Source organism: Apteryx rowi, unplaced genomic scaffold (assembly GCF_003343035.1).
Source record: "Apteryx rowi isolate R43461 unplaced genomic scaffold, aptRow1 scaffold_5, whole genome shotgun sequence".
Taxonomy (NCBI): Eukaryota; Metazoa; Chordata; class Aves; order Apterygiformes; family Apterygidae; genus Apteryx; species Apteryx rowi.
The window spans coordinates 796,142-816,128 of NW_020450760.1; the positions used below are offsets into that span (position 1 = coordinate 796,142).

At 42.7% G+C, this 19,987-nt stretch overlaps 1 protein-coding gene across 1 annotated transcript; it reads left to right on the plus strand.

Annotated features, from left to right (window-relative positions):
* The first annotated feature begins 246 nt into the window (after window positions 1-246).
* Window positions 247-4,980, plus strand: BAG5 (BCL2 associated athanogene 5). The gene is made up of 2 exons (XM_026079584.1): window positions 247-384; window positions 509-4,980. Exon 2 carries the CDS (start codon window positions 537-539, stop codon window positions 1,887-1,889), a length of 1,353 nt encoding a protein of 450 aa, XP_025935369.1. The 5' UTR covers window positions 247-384; window positions 509-536; the 3' UTR covers window positions 1,890-4,980.
* The last annotated feature ends 15,007 nt before the right edge of the window (window positions 4,981-19,987 follow it).

Below are 19,987 nucleotides of genomic sequence, written 5' to 3' on the forward strand. Positions count from 1 at the left end.
CGGGGCCGGGGCTGGGGCCGGTGCGGCGGCCGCGGCCCATTGTGATCTGCGGGCGCCGCCTGGCCGCTCTCCGCCCCGGCTCGGGGCGGCGGGGCCGGAGGAGGTCGCGGGGCCGGGCTGGGGGAAGGCCCGCCGTCGCCTGCGGGGCCTGTGCCGGGGCCGGGCCGGGGCGGCCCCGCGGGGCGGTGGCAGCGGCGCTGACACCGGTGCGCTCCTGCCTCGCCGGGCTCTCCCAGCGGCTGCGCAGGGGAAGGCTGAAGTTTGGGAGTAAATACCCCCAGCTCGGCGTCATCCCCCCTGCAGCCCGAGCGGGTGAGAGAGGCGAGGAACGACGGAGGAACGGCTATAAAGCACCAGCCCGGTGTTTTGCCCTTCTCGGCAGAGGTAGGCAAGCAGCTGCCGTGCTGAAGTGTCTCAGGCCGCTGTGAAAGCTGTGAAATGTGGCGTTATGAAATGCCCGCGTTTAGTGTTTTGTTAACCATACGTCTTGTCCTCACTTTCTTTTTAGTTCATTTGAAACTGGATGAAAGAAGAGAATGGATATGGGTAACCAACATCCATCCGTAAAACGGTTGCATGAAATACAGAAGGAAGTCAAGGAGATTGAACAGCAAGTCGTCATCTTCAGTGGTTTGTCTACTGACAAAGATTATAAGAAATTAGAAAGGACTCTTACTAAACAGCTTTTTGAAATAGATTCTGTAGACACTGAAGGGAAAGGGGATATTCAGCAAGCCAGAAAGCGTGCGGCTCAGGAAACAGAGAGGCTACTCAAGGAACTGGAACAAAATGCCAACCATCCACGCAGACTGGAAATAGAGGCTATATTCAAGGAAGCACAGTTGCTTGTGGAACGTGAGATTACACCTTTTTACAAAGGGGGCAACTGTATAAGTGATGAATTTGAAGAAGGTATTCAGGACATTGTACTGAGGCTTACTCAGGTGAAAACTGGAGGGAAAATTTCTTTACGCAAAGCAAGATATCGCACTCTGACCAAAGTATGTGCTGTTCAGGAGATTATAGAAAGCTGTATAAAGCAACAACTGTCCCTGCCACTCTCTAATGATGCACATCCTTCTGTCTCCAAAATTAATTCTGTAATGTGTGATGTGAACAAAGCTAGAGGAACTCTTATTGCGCTTCTAATGGGAGTGAATAGTAATGATACCTGCAGGCATTTATCCTGTGTGCTTACAGGCTTGATTGCTGATTTGGATGCCTTAGATGTCTGTGGTCGCACAGAAATACGAAATTACAGAAAGGAAGTAGTCGAAGAGATCAATAAACTGCAAAAATATCTGGACTTGGAAGAGGAAGCAGATTCTACTCATGCTTATGATTTGGCACAAAATCAGTCCATTCTAAAAATAGAAGAAATTCGCAAGAAAATGAAGGAAGTTAATTCTTTACTTTTAAAAACAGAGAATGCTTCCGACTTGTATTTGGGATCCAAGGCAGAACTGCAAGGATTAATTGCCCAGTTAGATGAAGTCAGTCCAGGGAAAAACCCCTGTATTAGAGAAGCCAGGAGAAGAGCAGTAATAGAAGTGCAAACTCTCATAACGTATATTGATTTAAAGGAAGCGCTTGAAAAAAGGCAAATGTATCCTGAGCAAACCGCTGCTGAACATCAGTCTCATAAAGCGGTTTGGAGAGTTCTTGGAAACTTGTCTCAAATTCAGCAGGAGGTGATTTCATTTGATGGAAACAGAACAGATAAAAATTACATGAGACTGGAAGAGCTTCTTACAAAGCAACTTCTAGCACTTGATGCTGTTGATCCACAAGGTGATGAGCGGGTTAAGGCTGCCAGAAAGCAAGCAGTAAAGCTTGCACAGAATATTCTTTACTATCTGGACATGAAAACAGATGAATGGGAGTACTGAGACAGCCATAGTCTAACAGTAGATACCTTTTTACTTCTTCGGCACTTTCTGCAGACTGATAGCTCCATTGGCAGCACATGATTGAAGGTGGTGTGTTGTACGTTTGCTTAAATCATGGTGATTGCATAAGAAGTTGACTTGGCTGTATGTCTGCTATCCCACTTAGTCACCCACTTGCCATGGCAACTGTCAGTATGCCATCAGCAATTCTGGTCATTGCTATCAAGCAAAGAAACGTGATTCTCTGAAGGAATAGCTTAATACTTGATCAAATGGCTTCTTTCTGTTTTTGTTGTAATAATCTTGTGCAATGTTTGGAGAACGCAGCTTTTTCAAAGATGCAGAAACTTCTTATGGTATAAGACTGGCAAAACTACTTAAAGAAGACTGGACATAAAAATTAGTGCTTAAGCATGAGGCTCCATCCAGCAAGTTCAGAGCAGTCTTGATATACTCTTAATGTGCTGTTACGATGGAAAGTATTAAATGCAAAAAAACTGCTGACTTTTGAATTGTACTTGATTTATTCCATTCAGTATACCTTTATGGATGTTTAGATTTCTTACTTAGCAGAGCTATAATGCCAACTGCAAATTAGCATTTACGTAGGCAGAGCCAATTATGTTTTGTAATATCTGACCCCTTCTGTTTGCAAATACATGTTTTTTTCCTTCTGTCAATGGAAAGTCCCTCAAATTCTTGCTTCGAGGTAAATGAGACTTGGAGAGGAAAATCTGTACAGGTATACTGATTAGATAAATGGGTTTTTTAGGGTTTCATACTGCCCTCCTTAACCCTCTGAAAACTGTACTGAACTTTCTTTAGTGGCTACTTAGGCGTCTTTTTAAACTCTGCTGTTAGATCTGCTTTTGACTAGTCTTTTCACATTTGGTGAAAATAGAAGTCACTCTGATATGAATGAGCATTTCAGAATTATTTTTGTAAAATTAGGTAGCTATAAAAATGTTCCTAATGACTTAAATGTGTGTTATGTATTTCATACTGGTCAGGTGTGGCTTCAAGCATGACTTGGAAAAGACCTGTGGCATATGTCTCTCTTTGTAACTCATCACTTAATTGTTTTAGTAACTTAGTAAATAAGCTTGCTTATACCGCTGTATGAGCCTTCTGTTTTATTTGTGGCTGCTAGTATGAATAACATTTCTACAATAGCATGTTTTCTGGCATTTTTGAGAGTATGGCATTAAAATGAAATAATGGATCAATATATATTTAATTATGGATATTTTGCACTTAGCTCTTTGCTGTTGAATTTATAAATTATTGTTCTGTAGATGATGATTTGCACCACTGTAAGGAGTATAAACAATTTTGGATGTTAAATTAAACCTATTTTTAGATATATTTTTAACTGCTTAGAGAAGACAATACTTCCTGTGAGAGACAAGTGCCTTTATGACACCATTGACTTGCACCATCCTATGTAGACATAGGAACTGTTGACTGGCAGCTTGATGGAGCTGTAATCTTTACCCCCTAGATTTATCCTATATTTCATTCTACTATAATATATGTCAAGTTAACATAATACAGTAAGTGACAGTTGTTCTCTGGAGACTCGACAGTGAGTCACCAATTTGGGAAATACAGATTCTGTTTAAAAATGGATATGTTGATATAGAGATTGGGGACTTTGGGCAGGTCTTTCTGTGCCTATTGCTACAAGAAAGGGAGAATGATATTTACTCTGTAGCATGCTTTCAGATGTTGATGCAAGGCTGTGTAACTTCAGAGTATGAAAACATTTTGTTTGTGATGGTACAGGGGGTTTCTTGGCAATTTACTTGACAAAAACAATCTATTTTTTCAATTAAGTACAGTACCTAAGGCACAATTTGGCAATGCCAGCAAATTTGTTGGAGGATTCTTCCTGCTTCTTTAGAGACATGACCCCGTTGAATTTTTTTGTCCTCCCTTCAAAAAACCATTTCTTCTAGGTAAAATTCCTCTCTATATTTACATATTATGTGGCTAACACAGATTATTAATGATGTTACACACCTAAAATATTTTACTCATTTCAAGCTTTCCTACATGTTTGAACTGCAACTTCTAATTTATACCTAAATTTTTAGGAAATTTAAGAATTTAATAATGTGATAATATTATCCCCTTTTCTTTAATATTACTGTCAGGTCTGCAGTGGTTTAAAGTGGTAGATTGTTTAACAATTATTTTAGTGTCCGTGTTCTTTGGAGGTTATGTGAAACTTTAGAAATGTTTGAAACTCTTATGTGAAGATGAGTAAGCATAGTTTTAAGATCTGTTCTGTTTTAAAATTGTTTATCTTTTAGCTTTTTCTGAACCAATAGTTAAGCCTGCATTTCTAAAGAGGCAGATGTGTAAGATTAGTGTAATTTTGATTAACTTAATAGAGTTCAGTAGCAGTATATTGTGTGGATTAAGCTTTTTTCCATTTTTCTGCAGTCTAATCAATTGAGTATTTAAAATTTATGGTAAAATCCTCATCTGGAATGGGATTAATTTGCAGTTTTTGCATGAATGAAAATAGTAAACTAAATATGCTAAACCAAAAAAATGCAGATATTTTGAGAAATCTTGCTTTCGTGCTGAATGTAATTTCTCTGTTTTGTAGCCAAAGACTGAGGGACACGCAACTCTTTTCTTTCTGATATGGTAGGCTAAAATAGTCAGCAAAATGTAAATGGACCAAATTACAAAAGCCTGCATTTTAGTACTACAATGAAAGACATACTAACTTTGGGCTGTGTAATCTACCTTGAAACAAAAGAAATGAGTGGATATTTTTGAGAGAGGTAATTGTACATCATGTTTTTTTGTTAATTGTATTGCTTTTTGAAGTAGTTTACTTATTATAAATTGTTATTGTTTACTGCTCAAAATGTTCTTTCTGTTACTGTTTGGTGAAAACTTTTGTTAAGTATGGTTCCTACTTTTTCAATTTAATGGAAATTATTGTATGTGCTCTTTATGGTGTGTATGTCTTGATTTATTGCTGTGTATGATACGCATTTGTATATACAAATTCAAGATTAAATATTGCAGTGTTATACTCCTGATTATTAATAAAAAATCTTCTTACCTTGTACTAGGTATTCATTTGAATGTTATGCCCTGCTGCCTTTCTCTGCTTATTTTTGAATGTGTGTTATCAGAATGTAAATCACTTTCCTTGTAGTAAAATTGTTTTTACTAAAAAATAGACATAAAACTTTTTTTTCTCTTCTTCCCTAAAACTTTGCTTTTTCACTTCTGTATTCAGGAAAATAAAGTTCTTTGTGGAAACCACTCCTACCTCTACTTGCTAAACCTGGTGTCTTTTCGTTTTCTCTGCATTCAGCCTTGCGTTACAATAATCACATCAATCGTTGTTTGCATTCTTTCATCCTTCAAGGACAGCTTTGCGTACTCCTGGGCTTCAGTCAAATGATCACTGCAAAAAGGCTTGTGGCTGTTTAACATTTTGCCAGTTCTGTTTCAGGATGCTTTCTCAACAGGTGGGCTGGCAAAAGTGATGGTAAGAAGTCTCTTCGTTTGCTTTAGTGCAAAGTCAGCTTGGGTTAGTTTAAAGAACTTTCAGTAGGAGTTGAGCTTGTGTGGTTTTACACTGTAGATGAGGCATGTTCACATGATATGGCTCAGTCTGGTTTCATAAGATGCAGTGAGCCAAGTTACCAACTCCCTGCTGCCGAAAATCAGAAGTTCTATTTCTGCCCATAGAGCTGCTTGCTTTGTGCTGTCTGGTGCTTGGTCAGCTCCTGTGAGCTGATTTAACTCAATAAACAGCAGAAAATAAACTTAGAAAACAAACTTAGAAAAAAAGGGTCAGGGGAAGGGAGGATATAGTCTTCTGTGGTTGTAATGGATCAAACTGGCTTGTAGAAAAGCCTGAAGTGGGCCAAAGCTCATGCAAAATGAGTGGATTGGTCATGCAGCTATGGGTTTGGAAACAAGTTTTGAGCTTTTCAGTAGCAGTAAGTCATTAGATCAGCCTTCTGCACAGTTCAGTCTCAGGAGGAGGAGGAGAGAAGGTGGCACTATCAACTCCTACAGATAAGGAATTTGCTGCTTTGATAATGGAACAGGATGAAGGCAATACAGAAGAATCGCATGGGGAAAATAAAGCAATTGCTTTCAATGGGTCTTTTGTGTTCTGTAATGAGTTCATGTAATAAAAAGCACAAGTGGTTTTTGGGAAGTACAATACACAAACTGTAAAACTCATTGCTGCAAAAGGCACTGGATAAGAATACGGAACATGAAGACCAAATGTTCCTATATGTAACAAGTTGACTATATTTTCTTTCTCTCCTTTTTAAAAAATAGCTTGTTTGAAGGAAGTATGTTCTTCAAAGAGCGAAAATCATTTGGGCAATGGCTCTAGGTGTTGCTCAGCTGGCAACTGTCCCGTTTGTCTCAGTTGAGAATCCTCAGCTGCTTACCTCTGAAAAGAGAGAATTTGGCTTGCTGAGAATTTTCTTGTGTTTGGGACAGGCAGATTTTGGAACCTGAAATGGTTTAGCTGGAATCACTCCAGCATCTCTACACTTTATTTCCATATAGGTGTATCTTCTCCTTTGGACGATTCTCAACTGAAAACTTGCAGAAGGAGCAGTACTTTAGTAGTGAACTTAAACTCACCTGAACTCATGGGTAGAAGTCCTAAGGGTTTAAGCTGTCTGCCAGCAGGAGACATTTGAAAGGCAGGATTCTGGAATACAATCCTGCTGGAGGAAACTGCCAGCAGAGACCCGACCAAATGTGCAGAGCTGATGTTTGTGAGTCAGCTCTCTGCTTGTTCTCCTGTTGCTTGTGAACATTCATTGAGGAAGTGGGGTCTCAGTGGAATATTCCCTGAAGTACTGGTAAGTTTTCCATATTAGATTAATCTGAGAAATTATATTTAAAGTTTTTGCTGAGCCACAGTGGGGCATGTACTTGTGGTACATTCTGTTTTGCTACATGAAACAATATTGTACATAATGCTTGCAGTTATATTAGTAAGCACGTACACGTATGCTGAAAGCCAGTCATTAACTGAGGAAGCAGAGGAGGATATATTTTTTGTAGAAGACCTTGCACAAGGCTTATCTTTTCTCTCTGCAGCATTTTGTTCTGTGGACTGTCAAACACAGATCAGTTTGAGGTGCTTTTCTGGCCAGTCCAAAAATAACTAGGACCCTTTCTTAGTTTGTAAACTCTTCCTACAAGACATAGATCTCAGTAGAGTTTGCTCTTAGAAGTAGAAAATTAAAATGCATTTCTCTAATTGGGCCATTTCTACTCAATTAGTTTTGCCAGACAAACTTCTGCACTAGAGGAGCTTGTTGTGAAACCTGTATTTCAAGAAGGTAATCAAAAGCATCTCATGAGGGAGAGAAATACAATGGTGCAGTACAGTCTCCTTAATAAGGTCCTGTCTTGCTTGGCTCCCAAATTGTATTAGCTCTTGAACAGATACAGAAAAAACTCTGTGATCACGACCCCCAAAAAGAGGCAGAGAGAGAAGAAAGGCTGGAGGAAAGCAAAACAAAATATTAGTAAAGTTCACAGGCTCTTGTTTGCCCAACTTCTTTCAGTTTTATGACATAAGAAAAGCAAGCCAAGCTCCATTCTGCTCCCTTTCACCTTGTTGCAGCTATACCTAGCCTACACCCTGAAGATCAACATTATTTTCCACCATCACCCTAAGTGCTCCAGGGTATAATCCAACCTCTAGCTAATGGGAGTTAGCCCTAGTGCACCCTTGGAGGTGATGATGCCATCCACCCCTATGCCATAGTTACTGTACTTGTCTGAAATTTCTGGTACTGGCAACACTTACCGGGTACTTAGCAGTATCAGTGTGCCTGGGAGAAGGCAGTATACAAAAGTAAGGCTATGTACTGTAATAAACTGATGACTGACAGGGGTAGCAAAATAGCTGGTAGAAAGGCTAAAATATTGTTAGTGTAATCATTTATACTGAACTTCTTTTCTTTTTTAAGCAAATCCTTCATAAAATTGCTTTATTTAAATCAGTCTGTAGCCTATTGTCAAGCAAATGCCCATCTTTTACCTTCCAAGTGCATCATATCAATACCACACAAAAAGCAGATTTGAAGTGCTCAGCCTCCTATTGATACTAATGAATGACCTCTGTTCACTTGCAGACACCAAGCGAAAGCCAGATTTTCCAGACTACACAGTATCCAAAAGTTCCCACCGTGACAAGTAAGGCTGGGTTTTGAAAAGGCGCCCGTGAATAGACCCACACACCCTGTCATTTGTTGTCACAGACAACCACGTGACGATCCTTACAACTAATCAAGCCTCATCTTAAAATGATTTTCCTCATTACTCTAGTGAAAGGTTGTTGCAAAGCATTATTGCTGTGAGGATTAAGAGACCTTCTAATTTCCTGCATAAACGTATTCATAAGAAGCTTTTCTTCTCCCCTAGTGTGTAGTCTGTAATATATTTATGGGCCACAGTTGAATACCCTCTCAGCTCCTGTTTTGCTTGGCTAATGAGCAAATATATTGAGACAGGCTCAGCTCTTTGGAAAATCTGCTCTGTGAATCCAAAGCAAATTCTTAACGGTCTTTTCCATTTTGGGGGGAGTTTTGGCAGTTGTGAATGTATCTAAGGCTAAAGTTTCTAACATCAAGTAGGAGCTGGTATTTGCGTTGCTTAATGCATTGTTTCAAAGGAAATCTAAAAAAGTTACTATCAGTGTAATTGTAAAATAATGAACTGTGTACTGTTGGTACTTACATTTCTTCAAGGCATTGTTTTCATGCCTCAGCTGGCTTTGCCATTCAGATATTCTAACAATCAATACTTTTGAGTGACTTGCAGAATAAGAGTAGAAATATTTTCAACCTCTTCTAGGTATTTTTGCATCAACAAGAGGCGCGTTATTGTTTGAAGAAACCACATGCAAGTGTACCGATAGATTTTTAGACCAGAAACTACCATGCTGATCATTTCACTTGATGGGAAGCATGAATTGATTTAGGCAAGTCCAATAGTATCCAACCTAATTTAAAGCTTCCCCAAGGAGAGTCCATCCCAATTCATGACAAAGATTTTGAAATCATTTAAATGAGGATGTTGCTTATGAAAGGTGACCCTTATTCTAGAAGGACCTTTTATATCGATATAATGTATAGACGTGCTTTCAGATTTTAATTATTGGGGTAATAAATTCTTAAGAAAAAAAATCCAATAATCTACAAAACATCTTATTGAACATATATATGCATGCAAACATTCATATGTTCTACGTACTGCGGTTTCCAACCTTCTTCAAATTGTAAACTCAAAAAAATACATTTGGCAAATTAAAATCTACCAACAGCAGTTGCCTTTTGGGAGCTTCTAAAAGCATGTCAGGGATTCTGGCAGTCTGCAGAATACAAGCTGAAAAATGGCTCTCTGCAAGGCCTAAATAAGTTTACAGCAATCAGAGCAAACAATCTTTAAAATATTGTACTCAAATGCAAAAAAGACGTCAGCTGCTTTGGGAAGCTTCAGTCACTGGAGCCTCAGAATTGCCTCAATCCAATTCAGTGTTTTGAAGCATTTCTCAGCATCGCTGTTTTCAGAATAGAAGCCAATTTATTGTCTCCTTTATTGCCATAGAACTATTGTGTTACTGACATATTGTCTCTGTCTTTTGTTATAGCCCTTTAATTCGGTTTTGTGGCAAACTTTTCCATTTTTGTTTCTAGTCCGTCTTGTTTTTCCCCAGCACAGAACATTACCAGTTCTCTTATGGGCAGTGTTTTCCCCACTTCAACAATGGCCGAATTCTTTCTTTGTCCTGCTGGACACCTTACATCTTAGGTTCAGGATGCTTTTGTTTAGTTGTGGTGTCTGGCAAAGCTCAAGCCCCACTCGCTTGGTCATGCCTGGAGACCCCCCAAAAAAGGCATGGGCTCCACATGAGCTCCTGCATCATGGACCTCTGGGGCCAAGGCTCTGGCAATTGCGAAGAAACGCTTTGAGATTCAAGACAGCAGGGAGGACTCTTGTGACCTTTATACCTGGTCCACAAGAAGAGGGACATTAGGAGGTTGTAACAATAGATAAGGAATGTGAAAAGGTAGAAGAATAACCAAAGAAGTGTCTAAAAAATACTAATATTGCTGATATAGTCAGTTAGCTGATGGAAGGAAGTAGGGGGACAAGGCGGAGAAAGCCAATATCCTGGGAGAGGACAGGAAAAGAGCATCAGGGAGTGGTGTGGGTGGCTGCTCTGGGAGGGATGGGGAGCCGGGAGGCCAGCGTGAAGCAGGGGAGGCAGTGCTGGGGCCTCACCGCTGGGGCCAGCCCCACAGCACCCCAGTGGGGCAAGCAGAGCATCTCCAGCGGCAATAACCAGGCTCAGTCCAGAGTCACTCCACAAGTCTGCGGTGGTGAGGCAGGTCCGAGGTCAAGCCGGGAAGTCACAGACACCAAATATGCGAAGAAAGAATAGCGTGAAGCAACCAATCTATTTGTGTCAATGTCACCTGAGGACAGACTAGTTAAAAAATGGTTTTCCTGGGATAGGGCCATGATCCTGCTCTAATCTTGGATTTAGGAAAGAAAAGAGATTTCTGTTATGTTATTAAAAAGGGAGCAATGACACTAGAATTACATCTTTACGGAAAATCTTAACTTCTCAAATGCATATTTGAGAATAGATATTCCTAGCTGTTATAGCCAGCATCTCCACCAAAAATTCAATGATGATAATGGTCAAAGATGACAATATTTTAGTCAGATTTTGCTAAGCAGTTAGGGCATCATTAATGAATTGGTAATAGAAAATAATCTGGGATTGAGTCAGCACAAGGATAAACAGTGGAAAATTTGTTCTTGATCTCATCTCATAATGCTGAATTCAGATAAACTCAGCAAAGTATTCAGCAAAGTCAGCTGCACTGAAGAGCTCAAGGACTTGAACATGGAAAAAGTCTGGACTTTCAGTAACTATCCAGTTTCCAGTGCAGTGTATGTTTCTGGTCATATGATATGGTGACAGCCCCATACCAGCACGTCCACCAATTCATGATGCAGTTGCATTCGCTGCAGCTGACTATGTTACCTCAAGGATGATGCTATTTAGGTGATGTTATATGACTGAAGACTAGCAGATGCAATATTTATATTTAACAAAGGTGGCCAGCTCACCTTGAGTCACAGAAGCTGCGCAGAACTTCTTGTGGAAATTTCTGCTGTCATTGCAGCATTGTTTTCCTTTGTGGCACTACCCTGCTGAGAGCTTTTGGGACTATTCCTACACAGCACTGCACTGCGTAGTGTAGACGTATCACTACAAGCTACTGCTGYGGTATGGCCATACGGAAGATAAAGATGTTCCTAATGCACCACAGAAGATATCTCCAGTACAGAAAGGGAAGCATTACTGTCGTTGCACAAGGCAGTAGTGAACCCCCCTTTGACATACCATGTGCACTTCTAGTGACTCCCCCTCAAGGAAGCTTGATGACTAGCATGGGTGCATAAAAGACCAGGAAAATGAAGGACCTGTTTTAATGGAAGCCATTAGAAGAGTTGGGTTTTGTAGCCCAGCAAAACAAAAGATGAGAGAAAAAAAAAAAAGATTGCTCTCTCTAAATAGTGGGATAAATATCAAAGAAGAAAAAAAATTACTTAAGCTAATGGATGGCAGGGACAGAAATACAAAGGGACATAAATTAGTCAGGCTGGAAATGAGAAGGGTCAGTTTCTGAAGGAGGCTGCATGTTGCCTTGACTTGACTATCCCAAAGGTCCCTTTTAGTCCTTGAGTATCTTTGTTCRTAAGTCTTCTGTGGATGCACAAGTATGTGTCACATATTGGTATTTATCTCATTCTTCTTCAGAAATTAATGCACTATCCACTTTAGAATAGCTGTAACATCCTATCAAATCACTGCAGACAAGAAGGCATGTTACAATGTTAACGTGTTAACTTAGGTAAAGCCCTCAAAGTACCCTCAAAACTTGAAAGTGCACTTTAATTCGACTGCCCAGTGCACACAAGTTATGATTACCCTTTTTTTAACAATGAATGAAAAGTTATTCAATATTTATTTTAAGCTTCTTATTCAATATTTGGATCCACTTTTATATTATTTCCTGCAAATAATATAAATCCTGCACTGAATAAAGAATTGCTGATTTCATCATGGCCTCAGCAGCTTTCACTGACATTGCTGAGTTTAATTTCAGAGCACTCTTGAGAGCTTGGGTGGTGTTACTGTTCCTTGCTCCTAACTGGGTTTGGAGACCAGCCCGTGTGAAAGGCTGCACTACGCTTAGTACAGAGGATCTTAAAATTTAGATGGCCACCTCTAACAAGTCTTCACTGACTATGTGTGAGCACACATTTCAGGGGCATATAATCACCAAATCATTTTGTAATAAAAGGAATAGAAAGCAGATGTCTGGCACTAAGTCACGGAATCAAAATAACAGCTTGGAAGGGACCTAAGGAGATAATCTCATGAAAACCTTTGCATTAAGACAGGATTAACATTAACAGATCATGAATGACCAATATTTGTTTAAACTTTTCAGAGAATCGGCATCCTCTGGAGGCAGCCTGTTCCAGGTCTTTACTGCTTTTATAGTTAGCAAGTTTTTCCTAACAGCTTGAGTTTTTTCTCATCTAAAGGTCTAAATAATACTGTTTTTTTTTTCTTCTTACTCTACCCAAGAAATCTGGAGAATAATTAAGTACTAACTGGTAATAAATAAGTAATTCTTTACTATTTCTATAAAATGACTGTTTCCCCAGGTCCACTTTTAGTGTTCACCTTTATAGTTTAAGCATCCAAAAACTTTTAGTCTTCCATTACAGATCATGTTATTTAGACTTCTGTTGCTTTTGTGGCTCTGCTATAGAAGGTCACCATTGGCCTGTTTCTTGAATTGCTGTTCCCAAAAAAGGACAGAGGACTACAGCTGGGGAGTCATTAGCAATTAGTATTGTGCAATAGTTGCCTCTCGTGTTTTACCTTTTACAGTCCTATCAATACAGCCAAGAATACCTTTTTTGCAAGAGCACCACACTGTTGACTCATATTCGGTGTACGATCCTGCGTGAGCCCAGACCTGTCTGATCTCACACGTGCAGGGTAAGACTCATGCCACTGGCTTCTGCTGCTGGCCTGCCTGCAGCTAGGGCGAGAGTGCTTGTATTCGCCGTGCTGGATACAGCCTCCCTCCTGCGCCGCGGCTCCACCAGCCAGGCAGGCCTCCTTGGCATCATCCGCAAGTCACTGACCAAGGTTGGGCCAACTGGCTAGACCCACACACAAAAAAGCCCCCCTAGGAGGTGATCTCTCCTGGTGCTGTGCTGGCTGCCCCAGTGGAGGCACCACATGGTTCCTCTCCAGCCAGGCAACCTCATGGGCCATTAATTTATGTGGATGCATGAAAAGCCTGTAACCCCCAGTGCCTTTTAGGTTCCCTTTCCAATTTTGTGATCTTCTAAAAGTTCAGCAGGCAGAAAAGGCTCAGCTGGTAACATTTCCTCCCAGAAGTATGAAGCTTGGCAACTGGAGGGAAGGTCTATAATTGAAGGAGGAAGCACATTTCAGCTACTCAATCTGAAACCTCCAAAAGAGGCCTCATATTCAGAGATATTTCCTGAACGCTTTCTGAAAACCAAGCACTTCTAAGAGAGCTCTAACAAGGCACTTAAAAAGATCTTCCCACCCACTGGAAACCTGTGAAAATCTTGGCTCTTTTTATGTTGCTGAGCCTTCTCCTGGTTCTCACACCCTTCCTTAGTTTTTTACATGTTCAACTGCTGAAAATAGGAGTGCCTTCTATTTTATGGCATACTCCTCTTTTCATTTAATAAAGCACTCTCTGGGGTTTACAGGCTTGTGTAGCTCATTGACAGTGAATACATTTTCTTCCATGCATTTCATCACCTAAATTACCGAGTGTCAGGCTGTATTTTAAGGTGAAGTCTTCTCTGTGTACTCTATATTTCTGAATTGTGTTCTAGCTCAGAAGGGAGTAATATCTCAAAGTAAGAACACAGATGTAGGTGGTGATCATTACTACATGGTCGGGAAAATCTTCTTATGAAATCTGTCCCTTGAATTGTCAATTGACTGGGCTAGGGATTGTATCTTTCTACATATTGGCTCAATACCCATCACAGTAAGGAGTCTGACTGTTGACACTGGTGACTACGGTAGTTGGCCTTGCATGACTTGAGTACCTCTCTCGTTCTGAACCCATGGCTGAACTTAACTTTCTGCTTGGATTTCAGTGCCCACTTCAGCTCCAACCCTGGGTGGGTGGGCCTGGATGGATCTACTGCTAAAATAAGCCACCAAACAAACAGCAGAGCAACCTTCCCCAAGAGAAAAGCAGTCTTCAGATTGCTGAGTCTATTTTGTAAATAATTTTTGAATGTAAATGTTGAGATTTTTGCTTTTCTCTCTCCAAGTCCATTAACTACCTTCTATAAGATATATAACCACCGTACAAACATCCACACCACAGTCCCCACCTGTGTTCACCAGCTTTTGATTAAACGCAGCTCCTCGCTCAAATGAAGTCACCCTTTAGGAAAAGCCCATTCCCAGCAGGTGCCCACCTCCCATGGGAATGGGAAGCCATCAGCCCCCCTGCAGGAGCTAGGCTAACATATGAGTAGCTCTAGTCTTTTAGCGCAACCTACACAGGTGAAAGCAACTGCTTTCTGTGTGCCAAAGGTTTAAACACTTCACTTCTTGTCAATAGGTGCTCAGTTGCTTGCAGCCGTTGTACCAGCTGTTGGGAATGTCTCTTGTCTCCATGGAGAATTGTTCTTTCCTCGAAGGCAGCAGATCACTCTCTGCTGCTGGTTGTCTCATCTCTCATCCTTGGTGTGGGTGGAAGAACCACCTCTGGCAACACCTAGCAGTGTCTCATGCAGCTCCTTGATTTTCTTTCTGATTTGATATTTGCTGTGTCTTTTTTATATTGCCAAGATGTTTCTGCTTTGAAGCACAAATCCATGTGCTTTGTTAGTTGCAGTGTTTTTCCGATTTGATGGAAGTAGGTTTCACTTGGGAAGGAAGGGGGAGGGACAGTACCAGCTTCTATTTCTGTACGCTGCTCTAGATCTTCAAGCTCTCTCTTCGCCATCCACAGTCACTGCCTTGCAGAGTGTGAGCTAAATACACATGTGGGAAATTCCATTTCAGCTCCTTTCTTTTGCATTTACTGATTTTGCCTGACATTCTCCTGTTCTTGGGCTCCAAACTCATACCTTGTCCCCTAAATCCCAAGAGGGTCTTGAAAGAGACTGGGCACCACCTAATCTGCTGTTTGCTATATATAACTGGAGCACATGACACATGTCCCAAAATAAGCTGCAGTACCCAGTGACTGCTGTATTGTCATGGGGAACAGAGAAGGAAACACAGTTCCTCAGCTTTTATGAGTGCTTTTACAGCAAACCCTACTTTCTTACTGTAACAGCAGGGTTTTAACTTCTTTATTGGCTTGTCCTCTTCACGAAACGAAAGTAATAAAACAAATAAAGCAGATGTACTTCAATGGCATGTTAGCAGTTCTGCTTTTAGGCTTGGAAGTCAGAGGGGTTATTGCCTGTGAATTTGGAGAAAGCAGGATTCAGCTCAATTATTTAGTTAGAGAACTCAGCCCTGACTTCCAACTCATGGCACTTTTGTTGATTCTTCAAAGCTCTCAGGGATGCCATCTTGCAAAATCTTCAGCCCCTGCTCCCTTCAAGTGGCATTCCCCGTGTGGGGGGAGAGGAGAGCCTGCCTGCTCACCATGCCAAGAAACGACCAGCAGATGTTTACAGGGTGCTGATAAGTCTTTACTGGTGGTGCTAAGTTCCTGAAGATGCGAGGCTGCGAGGTGACTGATAAACAGTTTAGAGAGGACCCTGCAGCTGCTTTCATTTAGTTGCCAGTGCAGAAAAGATAGATTGTGATTTTGCAAAGGTGAAAAAACAAAATGGAAATAGAGGGATGTGTCTGCATTTTTTGGACTGAGTAGATTTCTCAAATGCAATCCATCAACGTAAATGCTGGCATCTAAGATAGTTTTCTAAAAACCTTAACAAATGTAAATGGTAGGAGAAGCAGTAAGAGACACAGTGAACAAGAGGAGGTTTAGGTTAATGAAGTTCCTTTCAAAAAATATCACGAGACTAAATCTTAGCCAAACTTTTTTGTCTCTCAGTTGTTTCTGGCCACAGAAATGAGAACTTCATGACTTTAGCCAACATACACATGGGTATGTCTAAATCTATGCACAGAGGACAGGAAGCATCAGCTAAAAATTTGATCTGGAGTTTTGCTTGACGTGCACTTGCAGAGGCCAATGTGCTGACGCGGGGGTTTCCTTCTTCCGCTCCGGCTGGTTCAGCATACGGAGAAGGGCAGCGCTCCCCGGAATTGTTTTTTATAGCAGTTTAAGTAAACGAAGGTGATTTCGTGCCTTCATTTGGGGCGATATGCCAGCGGCCACACCCAGGGCGCCGTTCCAGCTCCGCTGCCACTCTATCGCCAGCAAACAGCCCTAAAACCGCCAGACGTGCGCACATCCCCTTCGCCTGAGCTCCTCGTGCTCCATCCCGCGGCATGGCAGGGCTCCCCGGGCAGGAGCTGGGCTGGACACGGGCTCCCGGCCCCGCTGCCGGGCCCGGCGGCATCTGCCTCTGCGGGAGGCTGCGCAACCCTGATTAAAGCAACCCCCCCACCGGCAGGGCGAAGCAGAGTCGTGCTGTCATGACGGTCCTCAGCAAATCACTTTCTCCCTGTTTCTCCAAGGGTCTCTTGTTCTAACTAACCCCATTTTCTCAGGAGATGCTGGATAGAAGCTGGCAAACGGGAAGACACTTTACCTGGGAGGTTGTTGTGAAAAACAAACAACCCAGCCCTGCTTGTGCGAGACAGCTCCAGGGTGTTGTTTGCTGTATTTGGGTCACAGAGGAGTGTGATAAAAATAGGGCTGTTCATGGCTTAGCAGAGGATGTGCCCCAGTCACACATGTGCAAGCATACAGCACTGTTTGATGTTTGATATCGCATTATCGAGTTTTTTACCCCAACAACATCTGCCCTCCTTAGAGCGGCGTTTAATGCCTGAAGGTTGGATTTTCCTTCTGACCTTCTTTGCAACATCCAATGCAAGTTGATATCTTCTTGATAAAGTGCATCCAAATTCAGGAACATTTACCTGTGAAGCAAATGACTTTTCATTTGATAAGAAAGCACCTGGCTGAATAGCTGAGCACTGTTTTTTTTCTAGCCATACCTCTGGAACAAAAAGCAGGTTTTATCCTTGTGCTGGGCAGTCTTAAACAAAATAAAAATCCGGCAGCTATCGATCCCTTGTAGCTAACTCTACTAATTTTACGACTCTCACATTTTGTTTTGAACCTCCCAAACTAAAAGCAAAGTGGGGACACCGTGATTTTTTCTCTTCTCTTCCAACACTCATCTGCTTCTAGGCTGCTCACCCAGGTCTAGGCAGGACGAGGGACAGATATCAGGCCCGTCAGTCCTCTCTGACAGCAAACTGCCATTGGATTGTAAAAAGTCCTGTAGCATGTTAGTGCCACTTCCAGCGCCTAACGAGAGACAGGGGCATCCATGCTGCCTACTGCAGGCATCCAGCGTGGCTGTGACTCGGGAAACCAAAGAGCGAAATCCAGATTCACTGCGCAGCCGTGGAGCTTTTTAGAGCACTGGTGCTGGGTGCTTGAAGGAGTTTGGACAAGCGGGTGCCAGTGGCCTGGCAGACGACTCTTAGTCCTGCTGTTTACACAAATGCCCTCTGCAATCTCATGGTCTTCCTGCTCTGGGTTTTCCTTCTCTGAGCAATGGGACTATTCACTGTGCAAGCAGAAGGAAAGGGATCTCTGGCCTCAGCTGAAACCGTGTGTGCGTTTGTATCTTCGAGTGCCAGGTAAGGGAGACTGGATGAATGGCGAGAGCAGAGCATCGTTTCTGTTGCTGGGATGGAGGGGACATAGAGGAGATACTGCAAACATCAGGGAAGAGCGTCCCATCTTTGCCCTTTCCCTGTAGGAGACTGTAGGAGCCCAGGTTGTGGTGAGGGTGAGAAGGACAGACAGATTCTGCCTGGATTTTTCCCAGTGACTGAATCTGAAAGCATTTACATGTTTGATGCATTTATTTTGAGGAATGAACTAAAGGATATTGACAGACATGCTTGTCCTCTCTTCATGCGTATTTAATTCTTCTTTGCAGCTGCAGCTCCTAACAAACCAGAGGGACAAGTCCGGYGGCCCTGCCTCGCCTCCCGAGGAAATTAAGAGTGGCGACAGTAACAGCGAGCAGCAGCTAGCTTTCACTTGCACTTTGGCATTCACAGATCTCAACGCAATTTATCAAAGACGGCACTGCTATCGCCTCCGCTTCCAGATGAGGAAACGGTGTTACGAGCAGGGGAAGGGATCAGCGCGCGTAGAAGGGATGTGTCCTGCACGACCCCTCAGACAGGCTGCGATGAGGACTAGCCTGCAGGTCCCCAGCTGCCCAGGAAACCAGGTCCTTGGGCTGCGTGGTCTGCGCAGGGCCCAGCTATACCTCTTTTTCTGGGCTTTCTCCGTAATGAAAAGGGAACTTGGAAATAGCCGGCACCTCGGACAAAAAAAGGTTGCTACAGCTCACGCAACGGCCCTAGCAGCTTTCTGAAGGGAATCACAGCACAGCTTCTCTGACCCTTTCTATGAAAACTTTCAGGCTGGCCTGCTTAAATTCTGGCAGTACCTAATCTGGAAGCCATTTGCAGCATTTTCTTGCATCTGCTCTGTGCGTTTGTCCATGCGCCCCCGAGCTGGACTGCCACATCTGTGTTTCCCTGCATGCCCCTTGTCACCTAGAGTCAGCTGGCGTGTTCTGCATGTTGCTTCAAGTGAGGCAGCCCAGACTTATGTCTTTCAGGTTAATTTCACTTTTTATCCACCACTTTTTCCACCATAAGAGTCTTGTATCCCCTAAACCCCTAGGTCTAGGCCTCCTGCTCTTGCTCACTTCATGCAGGCCACCAGATCATCCACAGGCTCTGCATAGTTGGAGATCAGTGGGAGGATTACTGAAGTAATTCAGTATCTTACTATTCTGTGGGTACATCAGAGTATTCCCTGCTGCCCCTGGAGCCAGGGATTCCCTTTAAGGCGAACGCTGCATGATTTTCATGAAAGGCTCCTGAGCAGATCACCGTCGGTTTCTCTTTCAGCTCCACTGAAGAGAGTGCAGTGATTTCCAGAGTTGCCCCGAGGCCCTTTGCATGCGCTAATGGAAAGAAGTGATGTCAGTTATAGATTCAGGCCTCRCATCACTGCGGCTTGCTTTGGCTTGCACGAAGACAAGGTGTTTCAGCTGGCAATCGTGTGCTCCCAATGCAGCTTTGATGATGAGAGGATGTTAGAAAACAGAAACCCTCAGCGAGTCTGGATGAACGTGCCTCCCGAAATGTCAGGGCACACTGGGATGGGCCCGTTCCTTCCTTCCTTCCCCTTTGCCTCCAGGGCCTTATTAAAACCTCAGGATTTTTAAAGAAGAACAAGGTGTCAGCTGGTAGCTGCGCTGGTCACACTCGTCTCATGGGGTGTTTGAGAACATGGGTGCCTTGCCAAATATTTCGGTGACCTCGGTGAGGGAATATGGTGACCCGTGATATTAAGACACATTGGAGGAAACCTATGAGTGTCAGTACATCCTCAATTTTTTTTGCTAGCTRAGGAAACTGGGCTATTAAGTAGTCATTTAATTAATGTCTGAGCATGACACACAGCATAGCTTTTTCAGGGCCAGTAACCTCTACATGACGCAGGATGTCACGAGCTCGAGTCCCAGCAGATATATACTCACATAATGAGGGAAATATAACTCCCCCTGCTACAGGAGCTAGCGGCTTGTCACACCAGAGCGCTGCAAGGGTCCCGCAGGTTTCCGCGGTGTATGAATAATGCATTGCAGAGCGAGAGTAATTTWAACAGGGTCAGGAGGGCAGGTAGCGGATGCTGTTAGCCCCCATCTGCTCTGCTGCTCAGGGACCTTGGCAAGCGGGACCCCGCTGCCGCAGCGGGGTGTGAGAGCATCTCCCGCCT

What these genes read in the sequence shown, in the direction of transcription:
- BAG5 (XM_026079584.1), top strand. Translation starts at nt 537, where the DNA reads ATGGATATGGGTAACCAACATCCATCCGTAAAACGGTTGCATGAAATA.